At 35.5% G+C, this 18,580-nt stretch overlaps 1 protein-coding gene across 8 annotated transcripts in view; it reads right to left on the bottom strand.

Annotated features, from left to right (window-relative positions):
* The window catches only part of FBXL17 (F-box and leucine rich repeat protein 17), a 287,592-nt gene that overhangs the window by 200,196 nt on the left and 68,816 nt on the right, over nucleotides 1-18,580 (bottom strand). For 7 of the 8 annotated variants that reach the window (XM_087742036.1, XM_087742038.1, XM_087742040.1 and 4 more), the window contains exon 5: nucleotides 4,652-4,759. The exons of the other annotated variant lie outside the window; for it this stretch is intronic. In XM_087742036.1, the coding sequence (XP_087598162.1) occupies nucleotides 4,652-4,759 (108 nt within the window). The remainder of the gene's footprint in view (nucleotides 1-4,651; nucleotides 4,760-18,580) is intronic. 8 annotated transcript variants of the gene reach the window in all.

Here is an 18,580-nt window from a genome sequence, read left to right as displayed (position 1 = left end):
TAACATTTAAAAGGACGTCTTCTTAAATGCAAACAGATTCAAATAAATCATATGCCAACTTATGAAATATAGTTCATTACATAAATTTGATTAAAAACCTGTTTTCTCTAGACCTAGCCAAACAAGAACAATCATGTTCTTAGTCAGGAAGCATGATGATTTTAAGATTAGAAGGTATGCTGAAATATTACCATAAAAAGAGCATAAAGCAGAGCACTTAGTGTCAAAACAAATCAGTTACTAAAGAAAGGGACCATACAGTACCTCTATTTAGAAAAGGCTCTTGCAAAATCAATCTTGTCATGTGTAGATTATCATTATGTGTCTGTCAAGCTGATAATGTCTGCACTGAATGAGTCCTAAATATTTGCTCTTTAAATCTGAATTTTGATTGACTTCACACTGGCCACCAACTCAGACACAGGTATGACTGAGTTAGATTGGACATGACTCTCGGGTAACAATTATGAGAAAAAGAAAGAATAAAGATCACATTATTCCAAAAATAGTTCTGAGATAAACTGACTTCATGTATTGGTGATTAGAAGAGTAAGTTAGAACTTTTTTCGATCAAGATGTTCTCCAAGGATTCACACAGATTTAGATTAAAATGTCTGTAATAAACTTTACCAGACATAGTCTGTCAGAAGTACAATGGTGTAGAAGCACAGATAAGAGTTATACTGCTACAAAGAAATTACTCTTGCATATATACCAGAACTCAAAGGAAGAAGCCAAGGAAGTGGCTTGGAAATAAAACTATGTCTAGATGTCAAGATTTGCTGACGCCAGCTGTTAAAATTCTATTAGAATTGCAACAATTAAACTGCTGAGAGGCAATTACCACAAGAGGGGAAGAAAACACCACCATTTTTGGGGCCAAAGATATAAAATAAAAAAATCACGACTTCACTAGTTAGCATATAGGAGTTTCTTATTCACACTTAGTTAATGAATAAAAATTACCCATCTGGTTAATCTGTCTTCAATGCAATCACCCAACCTGCCTAAGTACTTTGAACATTTGCATAGACCTTCGTGCTTACAGGAGAAGAAGAAAGTGAAAAGTAAAAAATAACCAGCAATAAACTCTTCAGAGACAAGGATGTAAGGAGGGGAGGAAAGGAGAAAACAAGAAAAAACAAATCATGTAGGGAAAGATAAGTAAATAATAAAACAAGTGAGAAAAAAAGATGAAACAAGGAACAACAGTTGGGGATGCACTGAAAACAGAAGATAAAAACTGCAACATTATATCCAGTACATGTTCTTCCCTCCTCCACAAAAACAAGGTTGATAAATGTTGGACTAATTTTTCTGATGTCATAGAACTGATCATTCAGATCTTTTGTGAAAGTTTCACACATTACAGCTACAAAGCAAAATAAAACATTCTAGATCATCAGAACAAACCACTGGTTTTAACTGGGAGTCTAACTGTGAATTGCATATACACACACTCCCTCTTTCACTTTCTCTCTCTCTCTGTGTAGTGCCTCTCATCTTGCCCAATAATCATTATTTACTTTAGGTGCATTTTTTGTAGTTTATAATAATTTCAAGGAAAAAAAGGCACTAGTGTGATAACATGGTATTGCTCAAGAAGCAAATTTTTTTGAGTATCACCATGTTGAGTGGAAAAATAATGAAAATAAACCGTGAATGTTTCTTCTTTTTCTAAAATTTACAACATTTTCACTACCATACCCCACAATTAGCCATTAAAAAAGCTCTGCGATTCAGCAGCACTGTAATTCAGAATTTTCAAGTGCCAGTATTTTTAAAGACAGCTAACATTACTAGGGGGAAAATACAGTAATAATAAACGACTCAATTTTTATACATCCATCAGCCTCAAAGCAATTTTACAAGAGAGGCCAGTGCTGTTATCTCCAGTTTGCACAGAAGAAGCAGAAGGACAGAAGGGAACTAGCTCTGCACAGCCTTGCGGGACACACTCACAGGCCACGTAGAACAAAGAACAGATCCACATTCTCTAAGAACATGAGACTGGAATTATTACTAAGCACTTATGAAGTACTAGTTAAGAACTCAGCACAAAACTGACCATAAGAAATACATGATGGTTAGAACAAAAAAAAAAAAGATGTTATCAACAGACGAATTTTGGAAAAGACAGATGCAGCAGTTAAAGATCACGTTACTACTCCCCAGACACTTGTTTTAACTCCCTGCTGGAGCTTATTTCCTCCGAAAAGCTGTAGAAATGGAACATGTGCCTGTTCCAGATGCTTTAGTGCAATTCAGAGTTTTAGTTAAAATTGTCTGTTCTACTACGAGGAAGTAACACCTGCCAGAGGAACCAGGTGGAAACACTACTGAAGTCACTGCAGCAAGATTCACCATATATCATTTGTCAATAGCTTCGGAGTAAAGAAGGCTGAATTCCAATACAATTTCCCAGTCACTGTATAACTGGGAAAATCTGTTACTCACTCTTTTTCGCCTTAATATATGGCATCATCCCACTTACCTATATCACATGCATATATACCTCAGCTTAAAGTAGCAATAAATGTAAAAAAATACCTTATTATTGTGCACAGGAAGTCATTCATATGTGAAAGAATACTTAGCAAACCTTAGAGAAGATCGTGTATCATGGAATCATAGAATAGTTTTGGTTGGAAGAGACCTTTAAAGACCATCTAGTCCAACCTCCCTGCAATGAGCAGGGACATCTTCAACTAGATCAGGTTGCTCAGAGTCCCGTCCAAACTGACCTTGAATGTTTCCAGGGATGAGGCATCTACCACCTCTCCGGGCAACCTGTTCCAGCGTTTCACCACCCTCATTGTAAAAAAGGTCTTCCTTATACCTAGTCTGAATCTACCCTCTTTCAGTTTAAAGCCCCTTGTCTATCGCAACAGGCCCTATTAAAAGTCTGTCCCCATCTTCCTTATAAGCCCCCTTTAAGTATTGAAAGGCCACAGTAAGGTCTCCCTGGAGCCTTCTCTTCTCCAGGTTGAACAAACCCTAACGTTCAGTGTTGCCACATCGCTGTGTTTGCAGTATTAATAACCTGCAGAAAGTTTCTATGGATACCGCTTGAGGGAATGAAACTGGAATCCCCAAGTCTCAATTGGGAACAAAAAGCATATGCACCAATTACTTATCCCATATGACTTTTTTCAAGTTTGTGACAAAGCAGTCTCCTAGGTATTTTCTAAAGGATTATGTACAACAGTGTCAATCCTATGTAAATCAGGATTTCTAATAATTTATTATTAAACCACATGAAAATTAGAACCAAATGTTCGTTACAAAAAAAATCAAGACCTTGACTTTTCTTTAATCAAATACATGGGATTATAAAGTCACTTGGTTGAGGGATAAGACATCTATTAAACACTCAACAAATCTAGGCCAGAATAATGCAGTAACCAAAGCATACACTGGAAAAGCGATCTGTGTGGGAATTTCCCAAAGCTTTGGGCTACATAATCCATGTCAGATATCTAAATTATGTACCTCCTATATTTATGTTGTGTATATAAATATAACCTATAGTTACACATAACATAATTTTCACAGGACATGAAAATCATTGTATTATTTCCATCTCCTACAGATATATGCCCCTTTTACACATCAATATAAGTGCTAAAACTTTACCATGCAAATTAATTTCTCCGGCTTATTTCTTTTTGCATGTGTTCCAAAATGTTACCAACTCTTCTGTATCCTCAGCTACTGAGCTGCCCTAAACTGATGAAAATATTTTACAGATACGCTGAATATATGGTTCTACATAACAACAAGAGGGCTGCACAGCTGCATTAAAAAAACCTGTATTTTCTTCAGGCACATTCTGTTTTCATTAAATATGCTCTCCACTTGCTACTTCAAGATCTCTTTAACCATTTTTACGTTTATCAGAACTTTTCATATTCAATACCCATTTCTACAGTCATCTTTACCAGTTATAATAAGTTCCATTTTCCCCTTTGAACTTTTTTAAAAATTCTTAGCGATAAATGCTAGTTTATCTATTCCAGATGCATTTTTTCCTTTGTTCTCCCTGATGTTTGCATGATCCCTGAATTTACTTTCAGTTATGAATTTTAATTAATATGCTGTTTGTCCACCTCATCCAAGCCATTCATTTTATTGAACGTTTCCATTATTTTCTGCAGGTTCACTCAAGTTCTCCCACACATCACTCCCTTACACAAAAGAAAAAGGAAAGGAAACAAAATGTATTTGTCACATTATCTATGTTAAAAAACAAAGATGGATATACACAAAATAATGTGTATAGGTTATATACTGTTGCAGTAAGGGGTCTGTCTAAATTTCTTCCACTAAGAATTTTGCACTTCCAATTACGGAATTTTGTTTTGTTTGCAATGGAATCTGGTGTAACTAGGCATTTCAAAGACTTCTGACCTGAACAGTATTATTATTTCTGAGAATAAGTACCATCCCTTGAACATGTTTTTGGTACAGTGTTTTTACAGAGGGAAATCTGAATGTGTCTGCTCAAATAATGCAATGTTCATTTATCTTGTCATGTTTCGATCCATGACAGTATTATTCATCATATGTATAAACTTATCCTGGCTGATACATATGGTTTGGCAATAGTCAAACACACTAATGACTAGCTAAAAGTAGTTACTGTACTTACATTGGTGAGGTGAATGACTCCTTTCGATGTAACAGAGCAGCCCATAAAACCAACATACTGTAGCTCAGGACAATGTTCAGCAAAAGCTTTCACTGACTGATCTGTCACCTACAGAAGAGATATACAGGTAATAGTTGAATAGGTGATATGAGCACATACTTAATACAGTCTAACCAGCTTCTCTGTAACACTGTAATACTTTCATTATTATTATCACTACTGTTATTTATTTCAAGAGTTTGAGAGAAAACATCCGGTACAGACACACATCTATATATGTTCATGAAAAGGAAGTAAAAAGATCATCTTTGGCAGAGAAGAATCATCATCTTGGAGAAGAAGAAGAATCAGAAGAAAAGAGAGAATGATGGCCACAAATTCAAATATTATCATCATCCTGGTTACCTGCAAATAACCCAAGAGACCATTCTATCTACTGTTCTCAAACTATATACAAACACGAAAATACTAACAAATTTATGTTACTGCCATCCTGCAGACTCATGCTATACCCATCATTAACTCTGCACAGAATCTGAATTGTGTGATATCTCAAGTTTATATTCCTTTTCTAAGCATTTTTACTACATCAATTCATGATCTTAAAGTTAATATTACATCTGTTTCCCACATCAGACTTGTATCTCATGGTAATGTACCATTTTGTCAGTTATCAGTTGAATGGAGATGTTACCTAGGTTATTATTGTGATTTATTTATTTCTACAACTATTTTTTCTTTATAATTTTGTCTAACGAAATTACTATGAAACACAATCCATTGCATAAATGTAATACTTTGTATGTAGACTAAATATTCAAAAGGACAACATTCTGTGAACTTTGTGAAGAATATAATATCGACATGGGTACCCCTAAGACACCTGTGTACCTTCCTTTAAACAAGGTTGGGGTTTTCTTTCTTGAGAAGTACATATTCCCAGTGCAAATGACGGTAATACACAACTCCATATTGATTTTTGGACAAAACCTGTATTTTCCAGCCAAATGTCTCAGAAATGTCTCACTATGTCTGGAATCGTAAATCCTGAATGCCGAGAACATTCCAGGTTTGTAAGGATGTCTTCTTGTTATCACAGAACTCGGAAGCAAAACAAGTCTTGAAACATCTGGTCCACAACTGAGCCTCAGGTGAATACATACATAGGAACATCATTCCTGCTGTGCTGTGGATCACCTTTATCCACAGTTCCAACTTGCCTGACTAACATGTCACTTAACTGCATGCTGGCAGCATATGGTGACCTTGGTGAAGACCAGCAAATCAATTTCTGAAAAGATAGCCCAGAGATAAGGCAGGCCAACAAGATTATAGGCACAACATCACATGTAAGCTGTATTGGTTTGGGGTTACTGAATATGGTTATAGGTCTAATGCAGCTTTCTCAAAGCAACAGTTTCTCAGTGAGCAAACATTTTTATTGTTGCACATCTGCCAAATAAAAGGCAAGTCTTTCAGGACTGTGTATTTAGAAGCCAGTGAAACTGAAAACAGGCCAAAAGAAAGGGGGAAAGGGTCAGCTAAACAGATTCAATCACAAACTGGGTAGTGGTCACGTCACATCTGCGTAGACCCAACCCATGTTTCAGGGTCTGCCTACTTTAACAAAAAACCCCAACGTAGTAAGAAACTTCTTCTTTGATTTTGATCTGATACGATCTTACATTTTTATTTTTGCACAATTCTCTCAGCTGAGGACAACCACACCAACTATTTCGGAATTTTAAGATATTGACTACTAAAAATCTTTGACAAATACTATCAGAAGTCCAAGACTTACAGATTTGCACTATTTAGCATTCTACCAGGACTGCGGGGGGGGAGGGAGGGCAGGGGTTATCTTCTCTGTAGAAGGTAAACTAAACCCTCTGTTTCAGCTAATGATCTAAGAGAAGGATCCTGTTACAATCTTACCCTCCTCTCTCCACAGAGGATTAGAATATGATTCTCCATTGCAGACAGGTTTGCCCTAGCTAGCAAGAAAACACAGTACTGAAAAATCAATAGCATAAATGCTAACATCACAAATTCATTACAGAGCTTAAAACTTTAAAATACAAATAATTTCTTACACAGAGCTGACATTTTGGTGCATGGAGACTTTAAAAAATGATGTTTTGAATGCAAATAATAAAATTACTACGTCTTAAAATATCTTCTGTTCATACTATGGAATTTTATGCATTCTAAACAAAATTTGTGAAAAAATAGTTTTCATAAAAGTTAATAACAGTAGATTATGACTACACATATTAAATAGTTTACAGATGAGCAGTGAACCTGTTCAGTGCTTGTTAGATAAGCAGCATCTAGTCAGAAAAAGATTCCTCCTTACTTTTGTATGCCATGCAAGCCTCATGATTTTCCAGGTTTAGAAAAATTATTTACGATCTGTCAGAAGTAGCGTGACATTACCTGAATACACTTTACAATTACTGTGGTAGAAATCACCACTTTAGACAGGCATTTTGCTACTGCAAACAGCAATTTCTCTTCTTAAATCTTGACTTATAAATAAAATAGCAGTACACTGAACCTGTTGCTGGCTTTAAGCTCAGTTCAATAACAGATCCCATCCTTTGCTGTCAGCCAGCAAAACTCCACCACCTGCAGAAGCTGACTTGGAGTTTACTGGGAAACATTGTAAAAATCTTCTCAATTAGCACTGTAATCCCACAGTAAGCATTCTTTACTATACCAGTGTCTAGGAATATATTACTTCTTTTTTCAGACCCTATGTAATTTATAGCAATTGATATTTTAATAACATGGTTCCCACCCGGGCAGCCTGTAATGAAGGCCACTCAATACTCTGTTTGATTAGCTACTCAACACATGACCACACTCTCCTGTGATTGTATTAGTTGAAGGGAGATCTACATATATACTTCTATATATCCATACACACACACACACACTTGCAATTTCACAAGAATGGTTTCTCATAAAATGAATATAAGATACTATGTACAGAAATACCAGATCAAAACACCTGTAAACTAAATATCTGATGAAAGGTTAAAACGTAAAATTTGTATTAGGTCTTTTTGATCTCCTTTTGCAGGGGTGAGGGAGAGTAGAAACATGTAATAGTTTTTAATTTATTTATAAACATATGTGTAACATTATAGTCAAGTACAATTACCTAGTCTTCAGTGAGAATACTTGATAACTGAATCCTATCTGTCCTTATTTATATATGGCTTGAAAAACATAATAAAACAAGGCTTGTATGTAGAAGTATTATTTTTCATTAGACTTATTTATAGAAGGGAGGAAAAAAGTAGATAAATTTCAGACAGATCTGAAACAGAAGCAACAAAGCTAAATTTAAAGCTCAAGTAAGTTTCTAAGACTGAAAACCATTCTTCTGCTTTATTAGACTTTCTTTTATTTTATCATCTGCAGTGTCTAGCACAGATGGCTTATAAACATACTTGAATTTTTATATTTAAACTCAAACATGCAGGCCAGCTCACTATTTCTACTATAAGTAGGTGCCAGAAATAGTAACCTCTTTTGTTGTACGGATGTGTTTTACGTGCCCAAGAGATGGCCTGTTCTGCAGAATGAAAAAAAATGATAATTGACTGATAAAAAATGATAAGTGACTGATAAAAAAAATGCATGGAAAATTAGCAATGGCACGTATGCAATGATTATGCAATCTTAACACTGTCTCTTCACCATGCAATATGTAACTGTATGTTGCATTTTCCTCAAAGGCCTCTTCACCACTCAGGAGACAGAACAGGTACATGAAATGTGTATTATAAATATGGCTTCTGCAAACTAACAAATATTTTAGAGTATAAACAACGGACATTCAGACTTACTATACAAACAGATTAGACTAGAATAATCTAAAAACAGATTACCATAGAAAATATACCGTAGTTCTACAGAAATGACCCTTGTCAACAAAGATACAGAAATTCACACCCAATTCTTTTATAGATCACAGTACTGTTCTTCCAAGATTCTTTAGTAATTGGATTGTCTAGTCGACCTTCATTGACTTTCATTCATCCTGTCTTGCTTGATGTTAGTCTTGCTTTGAAAAAGTAATATAGGATGATGAGGACAGATTTATAAGTTATGCACTAAAGCATTGTGAATGGGAAATACGTTGGTCTGGAACTAATGGCACAGATTTTGCTCCTATTAAAAAGATCTATGATAAGTGAGACATGGTTTAATCATTTTCTTTTTATGTATTTCAGCCTATTGTATATGAATTCCAGTTCTGCATTGTTTTACAGAAATCCAATATTTTGACTATTCTGAATCAGATTCTATAAGTATTAGTTTATTTTACATTCTATTCAATAATTGAAGGAGCAAAAATGAACAGCTCTGAAGCAAAGATGATAATTCAAAAAGAAAGCTTGAGGTATAACAATACAAGCCACTTAAATTCCAACTAAAAAGCCTCACAATTAATAAAAACTTAGAGAAGCTGAAACAGAAAGAACTGAAAAAGAGAGGAATATAAATAGTAACTGACATAGAATGAACACCATGTTCTCTTATTTAAACAGATGCACTGCAATGTAAGTAGATCTTAATGTGCAATTTTTTTCCATGTAAAAATACATAAATAAAAGTTTGCAAAATAAGTAAAATATTCCTCAGAAGACACCTAGCAGGACAAACTCTGCCAGAGTAAAATATGCTCTTATGTAAGTAGAGAGTCAGTCTGCCACAAATGTAACATTTAAGTATCCACTGTGGAAGTCAGCACGACTGGTAGAAGACACCCCTTTTCTCCCAGTTCCTTACTCCATACATCTTTACCTGTCTTGGTCAGACATCAGCTTAACCATACTTATTTTGGGGCAGCACAGGAAGAAGGGAAGGGTCTGGGAGGACTTACTAAAATTCAGTTTTATGTTTGAAAAGAGATAGGCTTACAAAAAGCTCATCTGCTAATTCAGTCCTAAAACTTTCTTGTCTTACCTGTGCATTATTATATACTACAAACTAAGGCCCACATACAACCCACTCAGAAAACTGCCCTGTATGTGGCCAGGCCCTCTAATAGCGTGTTCCACATCACATACTCAAACAATGTGCATCTTCCCTGGTCTGTTTGCCCTGAAATCCTTGCATGCCATAACTGACCATAATGTCCAGTTAGGCTAACCTCAGGCATAACCTTGTTTTACTCCTTTTTACCGAAACTCCTGAAATGCATTCATTTCACCAGATACAGGCAAATCACATAGAATGAAGGCATTTATACTGGACTAGCTCAGCTCACCAGCTTACAAGTGAGCTCAGTTACATACAAAAGGATGTAATATATATAAAAAAAGAAACATAAAGCAATAAAGATTGCTCATATACAGAAATGTCTGTATCTACTGTAAACAAAGGCAGCCAGGCTACCACTGTTCTATCAGCAGGAAAGACAATAAATATCATTAAATAAAAATTAAAAAAAAAATCACAGCAATTAAATAGTTTTGAGAGAAAGTGCCTGACCACAGGTGTGTGTTTACATACGTTCTTCCTCCTTGGCTTAAAATTTGCATTGCTACCTCTATACTAAAATGTAACCACCAACAGCTTGTCATGATGCAAGATAAAAGTTGTTTAATTAATTTAACCACTTCTGAATTCAAATACAAATACAATTTCATTTTTAAATTCATTTCTACAGGAGGCTGCAATACTCAAAGTACACAACCCTTCAACTACTTAGGTCATTATGCCTGCAAACTATTGAACACTGTTAGTCTACTTCCTTTTGCTTTATTCAAAGAACACTGTCATTTTCACACATAGAAAACATTACCTGTTTCATTTTGTTCATTCCTCTGGTTACCTTCTGAAGGCCTCCTAACTGCCGAAATAAACCGTTTCAGTTTCCTTGGTCAAGAATCTCACAAATCCATATTCCTTTCATTAACAGCACCATTATGATCGTAGCATAGGCTTGCTCTGTTGTCAGATCATTGTCATGGGCAAAACTAATCTATTATTGCCTCAATATTTTTATTTCAGGTAATCTCACTGCTGTCACACAATATCAACTGAGAAATCGTTGCTTGTGACAGATTTTCACATGCTGTTGTACATTAACAAAGCAACAGAGCAGTATGAACATACTGTAACTCTCCTACCAAAACTTACTATATGTGTCATGCTATAGGGATAAGTATTTGCCAGATTCTTCAATATGTCTAAAGAATTTTCCTCGGTGAAACAAAGCAACAAACAAACTGAAGCAAGCCAAAACACTGATAAGAGTGATATACCTAACCAAAACCCCAAATCCCTCGATCTTGCCACCATGTAAGCATATTCCTAGTATGCAATGCAATGAATAACGCAGGGTTGTAACACCTACACAGCATTAATACATATGACAGTGGTAACACAGGCATTGCAACCTCTAAGGCTAATATGCACACAAAGACAGCAAATGTCTGGTATTTACTCATGCCTACAAAATCATCCAGAAATCTTAAGAAGAAAAATAGTATATATTCCTTGGTATCACATGTTTATTTTAAGAGTTAGTAAATTTGACTGAAAAGGTAATCTCTTAAAATAAAGTGAACATTTTCTCTTAAAAAGATTTGACACTTAGAACACTTAGTACAACTAGAAAATTACACAATTCCTGTTCAAACGTTTCTTCGAGTTTCAGAGACACCATGTAATTTTAATGAGCAGGGAAACTCTTGTAGCAGTTATAAATGTAACGCAATGTATACACACAGTACATTCTATACCATAAAAAACACTAAAGAAATCATAACATTTGCATTTGTTTTTCATGCAGCTAACCTTGTTTTCTTAAGCTAAATCTAGTCATACTAGCCACACATAAAACTACACAAATGAAATACAGTATGACATCACAAAGCTGATATCATCAGCTGTAACATATAGGTAAGGCTGCCACCAGCAAATACCTAAAGATTGCTACTGCAGAAACTGAAAGTGGACACAAATACCAAAATCTTTCTTGCAACCCACCTTCAGGACACTTCCATCCTATGGCATTCCATACACACTATTTACAGATTTATCACCTCCTCATCTTTCACAAGCAAACACAAGACTTCCCCACATTTTCCAGTATAGGTCACAGGTGCAAAAGTTTTGCCTGCCCAATCCACCAAAATAAATTTAAACCAAGGAACTGTTCAATTCTGATTATGTGGATTCTATCTGAAGCATACGGTCACCATATGCTACAAATGATGGGATAAATACATGCATTAAGGGGGGGAAGGAAAAAGCCTTATGTTGCAAATTACACTCTTCAACATGAAGCATAGGCTCCTTAATTGGTGAAAGGTATCCCATGTCACATAGGAAACAGGAGAAGAAATAAAATGAGAGAATTTCCTACATATTGCAAGAAATACAAATTAACTTGAAGACAGCAGAAGAACTATGATTACAACTGCATAGGTCAAAAAAAGTAACTTCATAATTCAGTGTTTTTCCTCTTCCATACTTTAATAACTTTACTCCACAAGGAGGAAAGGGAAAAGGTATTTTATTGAAAAATGTTAAATGAGTCTGTAGGTAATATCTAAAAACAACATTCTACAGCAAAGCTCACAAAAAACCACAAATCATTTAATGGACATTACAATTCACTGTGATACCACAAGAGCTTCTTAAAATAGCTACATCTTGCTCAAAGAAATTTACATATTAGCCTTCTTGGGTAACACACTTATTATACAATATATGCCATTATGTTTAAAACAAACAAGAAAACAACACACAGAATGTCACTCAAATTTCAGATACAAGTAAGGTTACTGGATGAATTTATTTTAATGCATCTCTTAGGGAGGACAGAGAACTTAAAAATTTTAACCAGCCTTGCAAGTTTTCTTCTGATATGGTAAGGTGTTAAAATGAAATCACATTCTCCCTATGAGAATCTCCTTCTAAAAAGAAAAAAAGATGAATTATATGTGCAGGAAAAAAGTTGCCTGTAATATAGGTTAATGGGCATGGTATTATATCTTTATTATTGGCTACCAGAGAGGGTATTAGGCATTCAGTAGTAATGCTTATTCATCCTGCTCAATCTGAGTACTAGAAGTCTTCAAGCTTCATTAATGAAAGGTCTAGAATATTCCATACTATTCTAGCCTACAAAAACCAGGTAAAGCCAGAGTCCAAATCCTAACTGGAGCAGACATTTTTTTAAAGCACCTGTATTCAGAACAGGTAGGAATCAGAAGTTCAGATGAACTCAGGAAACATAGCCTGAGCTTACCATCAGTGAAAGTGAGACACATTGCATAGAAATTGAAATGTTTTTGGGTTGATTTATAAATGATCTTCACACAACACAACTACCATTAAAATGAAACAATAATTAGAAGCAATAGGAAGATTTTTCCTTTGTAATTTTTTTTTCCTTAGTGAACTGCATGTATTGCAACTAATTTAAAATAAACAACTGTTAGGGCAGTCTAATCAAGTAGTACACCAATCGACATATTCTGTCAATCTGAAACAGAATCAGCTTTACATCATGAAGTAGTTAAAATCTTGAAATGCATCAGACATGATGAAAAGACCAATAGGAAGAGGATGCAATTTAATATGGTTCTGTAAGTTTTGCACTTGTATGAAATACGTTTGTTTTCATGTTTTCTGATCTACTCAGCACTACAAATCAGTGAACATATGGCCTCTCAGCAAAGACGCTAGTGTAACAGACTGGACATCATGATTCTTTTAACAGCAGCTTTAGAGTCTTGTCCGTACATTTATGAATTGGTAGAGAGTTCTCCAAGAAATTTTATGGTAAGAAGTAACCATGTTACACCCTGTGAGAATTATTACATGAATGGTACTGGCTTACAATGAAAAGCTGCAGGAAAATTAGTCATTAAAATGGTAATCTTCAGCATTCACTACTGTGATTGACTACTTCATTACAATCACAGTTTGATATCAGCAGTAACTGGTAGGAGCTACCTCCAAATATAGCAACAACAAAAAAAATTAAAACAGCAGAAATAGAGCTTTAATATGCATGTACACAAGGACTCAGACTCAAGTAACACAGTTTGGTTCAAAAAAGTTAAAATAAAAATTGATATTGCATAGGATACATACACATACACATTCTTGCATATACTTCAGTGGAAACCTAATTTATAGATTTTAGCAATCACATCTAGCCCAGAAAAGAAAACTCTTAAGTGGAAGTTCTGCACATTCTATGCTTTATTCCTTATACATCTTTCTTTGTTCAGCTACAAATAGTACACTAGTACACCCTGTAACAAAAACTTGACAATATTGGAATAGAAACTGAGCTTTTTTTTTTTTTTTTTTAATCTTTGCACTAAAAAACCCACACAAAAAACCAAACTAAACCAAAAAAACCTAATCACAATAGCAAGGAAAATCAGTTACCTCCAAAAAGCATTAAAGAAAAGGTGTTTATAGCTGGTAACAGATAATCTCCTCAAATTCTTTGTAACAGACTTGTTTATTTGAGTTAATTTTTTTTTTTAAACAGACCTTTGCACCAAGCAGTTTGTCAAAACACAAAAAGCGGGGGATTTTTTGTTTTGCTTTATTTGTTCTCAAAATATTTAAAGCACTCTTGCCTTTTTCCTTTCTGAAAACTGGTTGAAGAAGGAAGTAATCAGTGTTATTTGGTAAGAAAATCATATTTACGGTACTCTACCTGGTTGGTATCATTTACATCACTAATTTTGATCTATCAAGAGTTAAGCCTGAAGAGGCTGTCTGGATGACGATGGCAAAAGAAACTGAGAATATGTAACAGTAAGCACAAATAAAATATAGTCAGGGAGGCACTTGAAGATATTAATGAGCACCATTTGCCTTTTTGTCATCTGGATTAAACAATTTTAAACTAGACATTAAGGGTATTTCTCTCCGTCATCATACCGAGGCAAAACTTGAAACAGGCCCAGAAAATTATGGCTGAGACATTACAAAAGGTATTAGAAGCAAGTAGGTGATATGATGTGAAGGTGAACATGAGTTAGATATGATTTTTTATCCTTACATGTTGTCTAAAGGCATACGAAAGACGTGTTCAGATTATTTCAATCTATGATCACATACATGCATTCAAGAACAGCATCTTGCTGATGAGAAAAGCAAGTGGGACTACTACATTAGTTATGATTGGAAGCGGCTACAATCCTGATTAAGCCTAGTGCAGAAACAGACCTCTGTGCAGAGGGGCTGAAACAGGAAATCCTGTCATCACATGGATTTGCAACCCAACGGCTGACAGGCTTGTGTGAAGCCCTGCATGCTGTGTGATAATGGCTCGACCAGCACAAGAGGGTGCTGAAGTTCAGCAATTCAGTTTTAAATGGAGAAAGGAAAAGAAAGAAAAACCTGCTTGCTCTTCCCAGAGTTCAGCACATTCAGAAAATAGACATCACAACTGTTGCTAGTCTCTAGGCCATCACAGAGAAGGAACGGGGAAAAAACAAAACAAAACAAAAGTAAGAAACAAGCAAGCAGGGAAAAAAGAAAAAAAAATTTTGAAAGTTCTTCAACTTTACTCAAATCACTAAGACAGTATGTCCTGGTTTAACCCTAGCAGGCAGTTAAGAACCACAACAGCCACTCACTCAATCCCTCACCCAGTGGGATGGGGGAGAAAATCAGAATGGTAAAAGTGAGAAAAGTCATGGGCTGAGTAAAGGCAGTTTAATAGCTTAAAAAAAAAAAAATCAGAAGAAAAGAAAACAATAAAGAAGGGGAAAAAACAACAAACCAAGAAAAACAAATGATGCAATAAAACCCAAAACAATTGCTAACGACCAACTGACCGATGCCCAGCCAGTGTCTGATCAATGGCAGCCTAGCCAACCTCCTTTCCCCCCCAGCTTTATATGCTGAGCATGATGTCATATGGTATGGAATAGCCCTTTGGTCAGTTGGGGTCAGCTGTCCCAGCTGTGTCCCCTCCCAACTTCTTGTGCACCCACAGCCTGCTCACTGGAGGGGTGGTGTGAGAAGCAGAAAAGGCCTTGACTCTGTGTAAGCACTGCTCAGCAATAACAAAAACATCCCCATGTTATCAACACTGTTTTCAGCAAAAAATCCAAAACATAGCCCCATGCAATGTACTACAACGAAAATTAACTCTATCGCAGCCAAAACCAGTACACAGTATTATCACAAATTCTCATTTTGGTTTAAGAAAGTCAAAGGTTTAAAAACACAAAAACAAAAACCAAAGAAACAAAACCCAAAATCATCAAAAAACTAACACACCTTCAGACAAATAAACCCATTTCTGAATAGATACATAAATTAACAGACATATCAAGCATTTTTTTCTGGTCAAGCTAGTCAACAAGATTTTTTGAAAGAAATAACTTTTTTTTTCCCCTGATCTTTCTAATCTTTGCCAATATAACACCCTTCACATTTACCCTACCCTTCTCTATTGGTAAATATGACAATTACAAGCAGGAAAGTAATTTTTTTATGCCAGAGCTGTAAAACAAGCTATACAAATCGATAAGGGAAGATGAGCCATTACCTTACTGAAAAACACACAAACTATTGCCAGCCTCCTAAATCTTCTGATGAATTCCTTCACAAATCAGCTGCAATTTTGTGAAAACAGCAAACTATACAATATCCAATGCTTTGCATAATCAATGCATCTTCAACATCTACAGCTTCTGGCAAAGCAATCAATTAGGTCAGCTCTCAAATAATCATCAGTAGTGCCCAAGTACACTGTTTAATGACTTTCAGTTCTACTGCATCAGCAATTTTTTTTTTGGGGGGGAGAGTGGCTAAGAGAGACAGAGACATCAAGAATGAAGTTCTCCCTACCCACAAGTATAAACAGAAGAATAATTATCTTATTTCTATTCCCAATGCAATATCTGGAAATGTGCTAGAAATTTATTTTTGTTTATTGTCTTTCTCCATCCCCAGTTCACTCTCCCATCCTCATACATCTGCAGAACCAGACTATAAATGAGACCTTAGGCCTCTTCAGGCTCTCCTTGGCAACCTCTTTCTTCAGAAAAAACAGAATGACCAGCCGGACAATCATAAAAATCATCTCCTACCTTGTTCCTTTACCCTTAGATAGCTGGACGCTTGGCTGTTTTAGTCTTGTTACCTTGAAATGAGGCTTGCAGAGTCAGACACTGGCTCACTAGCCAGACACAAACTCATTAACTTAATTCTTCTTCTTCTTCTTCTTCTTCTGACCTCCTTAGTATAATTTATGCAAACAATTACCAGAATAAATTTTAAGGAAAGAACAAGGATGCAGAGGTCAACAAAAATATAAACCACACGTTTACCTGAAGTAGGCTACTGTCAACTTAACACCTGTATTTTTTACAACTGTTTGTGGGAGTTTTCTTGGATTAAAAAAATGCAGGAACAACAATTTATATGAGTAATGCCCTTCACAGAGTATCATAAAATAAGTTATTAAACTGAGGAAGATGGAAATCAATATAAGAATTAAAGACAGGAAAGGAACTGGCTAAGATGGAGATAGCGATGAACTGGATTGAAAAGAGAATAATTGAACTGGGTGAAGTGAACAGTTACAAGCAGAGTTCGTAAAATAACAGTCTTGAAATAGGTATTATATAGTTTTCTTAAGAAGAATATGCAATCCCCAAAAAGCAGAATGTAATGAACTTTACTGGTGAAGTTAGCAGTATAATCAACATGGATCAGAATAACACACCTGTTCATGAAGAACTGGATGAGTCTGAACCCTGGTGTAAAGCAAACAGGATGAAACTGAAGAGCATTATGTACAAAGTCACTAGAACTTCTGTTCCAAACTCAGATCTTATCAGCCACAAACATATTAGAGGAGAAAACACTGGGTATATTGCCTGGTTACAGACTAGTACTACCAGCACAATTAGATGCAGCCATGCAAAAGACAAACTGCCCTATAACATATCAGGCAAGGTTTTCCTAGAAGTGAGAAGGAACACAATTCTGCAACGCATTCAGTAAAAGTATGTAAACGAAGTTGTTTGCAATTCTGTTCACTCATATTGAGACCAGACAAATGAAGAAAACAGGTGCCAAAATCAAGGAATGGAATGGAAGCAAATGAGACACTTCAAAAGGGCACAGCGTTTATCAAAGATAAAGCCAGGATCTGATCTCTCATCTGAGACACACCAGGAGGTGAGAATATAAGGAATAATTATCTTACCTAAGGACAATTATAACCACAAATCTTATGTCGAAAGACTGGTAACAAGCAGACTAGGAATTCAAATAAAGTTTCAAATTTCACAGCATTGCAACTTCCCAGTATTAATAGTGTAAGCAATGTAACTATCTTTGGATCGAAACAGATATACTTCCAAACAGGGCTAAATCATGTGATTTCACTCTCTTCCATATGTTTCCATATATTCCTTACACTAGTTGAAATAATCAGCCAAGTCTCATAGGCTTTAGGAACCTATTTAACGAGAAACTCCAAGGACTCTGGACTACTTGGCAGAATTCAATGAATATTACTACACAGGAAAATTTTGGAACAGTGTTGTAATCCAATAGTCATCCTGCTGAAACAGCAGTATAGTAGTGAGAGCATAACAACATAATTCAACTGTAATCATGGCTGCCAGCAGATTTGCTTTGTGGTTTTTACTCTTCTTTACTCTTCTTAATGACTTAAAATACCAAACAGTCCTCCAGTTCACAATGACAAATCCTTCAGAAAGCATATGAGTTTCAAAGATAAAAGCAGAAAAAAAAAAGCAACAAAAAAAAACCAACCAAAAACCACCACACCCTCCAGGCTGGGACTCTCATCCAGTAGTCAGAGTGACTATAGACATATATATTAGCAAGTAACCAGCAGAAAATAATTGTTTCCAAAATAAAAATGTGTAGTTGGGGGAGTAC

This window comes from Nipponia nippon, unplaced genomic scaffold (genome assembly GCF_047370975.1).
Source record: "Nipponia nippon isolate SJK-2023a ecotype South Korea unplaced genomic scaffold, ASM4737097v1 scaffold_8, whole genome shotgun sequence".
NCBI lineage: Eukaryota > Metazoa > Chordata > Aves > Pelecaniformes > Threskiornithidae > Nipponia > Nipponia nippon.
This window is presented reverse-complemented; position numbering and strand designations above follow the sequence as displayed.